This window comes from Branchiostoma floridae, chromosome 4, assembly GCF_000003815.2.
Source record: "Branchiostoma floridae strain S238N-H82 chromosome 4, Bfl_VNyyK, whole genome shotgun sequence".
NCBI classification, from domain to species: domain Eukaryota; kingdom Metazoa; phylum Chordata; class Leptocardii; order Amphioxiformes; family Branchiostomatidae; genus Branchiostoma; species Branchiostoma floridae.
The window spans coordinates 17828051-17832663 of NC_049982.1; the positions used below are offsets into that span (position 1 = coordinate 17828051).

Sequence of the window (4613 nt, forward strand, 5' to 3'; positions counted from 1 at the left end):
CTTATGATTATGAGCTGAAAGACTGATAAGCTGATGTGCATTATGTTCAGAATACAGAAAACGAACAAAAACAATGCCAGATTGCACCTTTAAGTAACTATAACATATAGAAGAAGAGACATCTCCTGCAAAGTAAAGTAACACTGCCAATATGGGGACACAGTATTTGAAATCAATCAATGACATAAGAATAAATGTGATACTGGTATCTAAGTAGCTCAGCAGAACAATGATAATAACAGATGTGGCATTGCTTGCTTTAGATATCATCAGCCTTAATTAATATCTATTGTTTGTCTTTGTCTCCTCAATGCAACTGGCAATGTCAAAAAGACATTTTTCAGAACACTATTCAATATACAGTATATGCCTATGTCTTACCATCCTTCAATAAGTGACCAATGTACAATACATCACTCGAAAAAATGTGGAATGAGTTTCATTGTTTCTTATGATATACACCGTAAAATGACATCCTTCACCTATCAGTCATCACCATCCGATATGGCTTTATTGCTGAAAATATACAAATCATGTTTCCATTGGGTCTAATGCATTACGACTTTTCTTTAACCTACATGCTGAATTATTTTTGCCTGGCAAGACCAACATCAAAATTTCAATCACTGAGTTTGACACCTTCCCTAGAACCCCACAATTTGGTGGTTTATCAAAATGGAGGAGGAAGTCAGTGGTCCAAAGGCAACTAGAGTTAGAAACAGCAGCAGCAGGTGACTGCCAGCTGTGGGTCTGATAAGGGAGCTTGGGACTCGTGAATAATCAAAATTTATGTTATGTTACAGTTTTATCACGAAAAAAACACAGAATGGACCAAAAAGTCAACTTCAGAACGGATCATTGAGAGTAACAGAGGTACTTTCACAAAGATGAGCTGAAGGATTTCTTAGCACAGCAGCTTCTTCAAACAACATGTTCGTTTAGAGCTGCTAGTCCCATGTGGATGAGTACCCAGGAGGAACTTGCCACACATGGTTAAGCATGCAGTAGCAGCAGGCATTTCTCAATTTTGGGTCACACACCAAAACTTCTGCTTCTAAAACTTAATCTATAATGGGATATATATAATTGAAAGATCAACCTCAAACCTATATATAACAAAGGCAAAAAAATATTGACATGTTTTACTCCTAGCTCTCATTGTTTATTTTGTGCAGAAAGCAAGTTATTATATTGGAGTGGCCTTGTATTGATTTCTGTGGAAGGACAATAGGTGCACCTGGGGCACCAGTCATGTCAATAGTGGTTTCCCCACAGTACTAACAATTCCCAGGTATCAATAGAGACAAGTATTGTTATATTATAGTTATACATAAGAGTAAGACCTGGGAACCACAGCCTGTCTTCACAAAATGCATGCAATCAGTAATCTCACTAAGTGTCCAAATGTGCATTGGTAGACTGATCAAAGGTAGTGTAAGGTAAGTAGGTACCTAATATCCAATTCAATGTACATTGTAATACACCAGAAACCATCATGTCACTAAACCTGTACTTCCTACCCCCCCCCCACACACACACACGCACACACAAGTTAAATTGCTTTTCCTGCAATTCAACTTGTCCTCCTCTTCTTTCCAATAACAAACCTCTGTATCTGAACACATTTTTTCAACTTTGGATTGGAACACAAGTTAGAGCAATACATAATGGACAATAACCTAATCTAAAAGCATCTCTAAAGGCACTCGAGAACTTACAAATTAGATAGCAAAAATATTTGCAACCCCCCACCCACAGGTCACATTAATAATCTCCAAGCAGATGTTGCAATGGAACCATTGCCCATTTTCTCAGATGGTACGTTGTATGACAAAAACAGGACAGATCATACATGTAGGAAAGGTTACAATTTTCAATCCCAACCTCTGCTTGGGGTTTACGCTTTCACTGTTTCAGGCATTCCCTCCTCACCTCTGACTTAGCTTCTTTTGTCCCGTCCCTTGTTATTACTAGATGTAGGTCAGTGGATATGCACTTGTTCACCACCATAATTGGACAAGGAGGGAGTAGCTAAGATTACACTTCATGAAATGTGCTTAGAAAGTGGTCAGGTTTCTTTGGCCCCAGTGGTCCATGAACTTATACAGAGGGACAAGTACATGAATATTTCTCAACTTGAGCAAATCCTTTGAGACAACTGAAATCTCAGTGGAGGGATCTGGGGTACTGGGGATGAATGAAAAATGGAATCGTGGAACTGGGCTATCTGAGAAAAATTCAGCGAAATCATATTCTGATGCTTGCAGAATAGTGAAATTTTAGTTTTGAGTGCCGAATTTATCACCTTAACTGATTTTAACTTGGCAAATGTGGAAATTTCTTACCTACAAGCTAGATTATAAATGAAAAGTTGCTTTGTCAATATGATATAATCAAATGATATTATCTATAGGATGTGTTAATAACAGTTATAAGAGAGATCGAGGAGGTTATAACCTCATTGAAGAAATGTAGAAAAAGGTGATTATGAAGTCAGCTACAAGAAAAGGTCAAATGCAAAGGATGACCATAGGTGAAGCCCCAGTTCGTGCTACGTGTTTGCCTGTCTGGACAAAAGTGATTACATAATGTGGTCCATGAGGGGTGTACACCCCACTGTGATCTCCACTACACCACCTGCCTGCTACAACACACTCACACAATGAACCTAATACTGGGCGTTACAAAAACACAACGGGGTCAATTGACACCCAGAATCGTCCTTCCATGCTTGTAGCCGATCGCGCCACGATTTCAGCCCATTCTATATTGGAGTATAGATCAGCACACTGGTCAAAAGATGAGTTATACTGGCGGCCAGCGGGGAAGGAGCGCTCAGTGGCGCGTAACGTGGAGCCAAGACAATCCTCATCCTTTTAAATCCACTTCATTGCGTAAACAAAACGTCAGAGGTGGCATCCTAGTACAAACAGAGGCCACGCGATCCATAGCCCGGATTCCCGGAAACAATCAAAGACATGAAATAGTCAAGCTCGTGTACTTACCCGTCTGTCCTTTCCCCAGTGTTTTTTCCAGCCGGTAAGGTCCCACCATTTGGTGTTCCCCCGACATCTTCACAACCGAAAATCCCCCCGTACACAATCGTCCCCTTACAAATCCACGTAGAACCGGCTAGACAAGCGGGACCATCGTTCCAGGAACGTCAGGACAAACATCATTCCCGTCTGGACATTTTTCCGGGAGCGCCGTGGATACAGTTACACTGTGGCCCTTCCACCATCCGGCTTCCCATCTCTGGACTCGCCATTTGCAATATCCAGATGTCACATCCGGGACACTGCCGCCCCATTTCAGCATTAATATTGAATTAGGTCGATAAAATTATGTCCGCCGTGATGTGGGACTTGAGAGATTTAATAAAACCACAAGAAAGAAGGAACACTCACGCGATGTCCGCGGAACAACCATGCATGCATGCAAGACACACGCGGAATGTGGGTCAATGTGTATATGTTTGTCTGTTTCCTCCCGTGCTAATATTAGTAACTGTCATTGAATGGATGGTAGCGGGCTTGCTGAGACAAATAATGTGTTTACCAGCAACAAAAGAACTTGAAGCGCTCTAGTCTAAGATTGAGAAGATTGAAACATTAAAATAACATACGGCACTTTATATTAGCAAACTGAACATAAAGCTATTCCTACCAATGTATTTGCTCCCCGATGTCGACCTTTTGTTCGATTTTTCAAAAACCCTTCACTTTGTGTATGCAAGGACCTCTTTGGCGTATGCGAGTAAAAGAGTTATTGGTCTATTTTGTGAGGGTCAGTCCGATCGGCCTCATTGGCTTTTCACATGGCCGATGTTATATTGTTTTCATTCAGTTGGAGGCATCTTTATTATTAAAAGTTGGAGCGCGAATTTCCGGCCAGGGCTCCTTTAGGGTAATACGAACAGCAGATTGTCAATGACATGTGTGATTTTTTGTTTTCATTATAATTTTCCAACAAAATCAAAGAATAATAAATACAAAAGAAATACGAATCCTGTGATAATGATAAAGCAATAAAAAGAACGCCATTCAAATATTGGTATATTGTAGTACTTGTACTACTTGTCAAGTCAAGTCACTACAGTAGTGAAACTGAACACTTTTGTGGGTAAATATCCCGGTCCTTTTTCTTCACGTGAAATGGATTTACATGTAAACTTAAAGCTAGATTTCTACGACCCCATTATTCGCCTAGCAATATCATCTGTAACAATAATCTGTTATATCATGTGTAATAACGGTCTTTTCATGTAATAGTACTGAAATATATGTTTTGGTAATGAAAATGCAGTCCTAGTTTCATATTCTACATATCATTATATCAGTCTTCCTCAAAGATTCAAAGGTAAAAAAAATCATCTTCTTGTTTCTGCAACAGAAACCCGCTGCAGGTACTTATCAGTCTGAGCATGACGCCTACCACCCCAAAATCCTGATAATGGGTGGTTCATCCTGAATACGAGATAGCCTGGAAGTGTCGTAGTAGTACCTAGGAAAGGCGCCAGGGGGACCTAAATCTAATCATTCCTTCGACAGGCGCCGCAACCACATACCAAATCCCCGGGATGATGACCATCTCATATCCATACAAATGTAGCT

At 40.3% G+C, this 4613-nt stretch overlaps 1 protein-coding gene across 12 annotated transcripts in view; it reads right to left on the reverse strand.

The window, feature by feature from the left end:
• Window positions 1-3463, reverse strand: part of LOC118414294 (serine/threonine-protein kinase BRSK2-like) — a 33541-nt gene extending 30078 nt beyond the window's left edge. For 11 of the 12 annotated variants that reach the window (XR_004830931.1, XM_035818245.1, XM_035818244.1 and 8 more), the window contains exon 1: window positions 3006-3363. Coding sequence is in view for 11 of the 12 variants with exons in the window: in XM_035818245.1 (XP_035674138.1) it covers window positions 3006-3072 (67 nt within the window). In the remaining variant the exon portion in view is untranslated. Of the gene's footprint in view, window positions 1-3005; window positions 3364-3407 lie in introns of those variants that run through there. The other variant, XM_035818241.1, reaches the window with a different exon arrangement.
• Between the last annotated feature and the right edge of the window lie 1150 nt (window positions 3464-4613).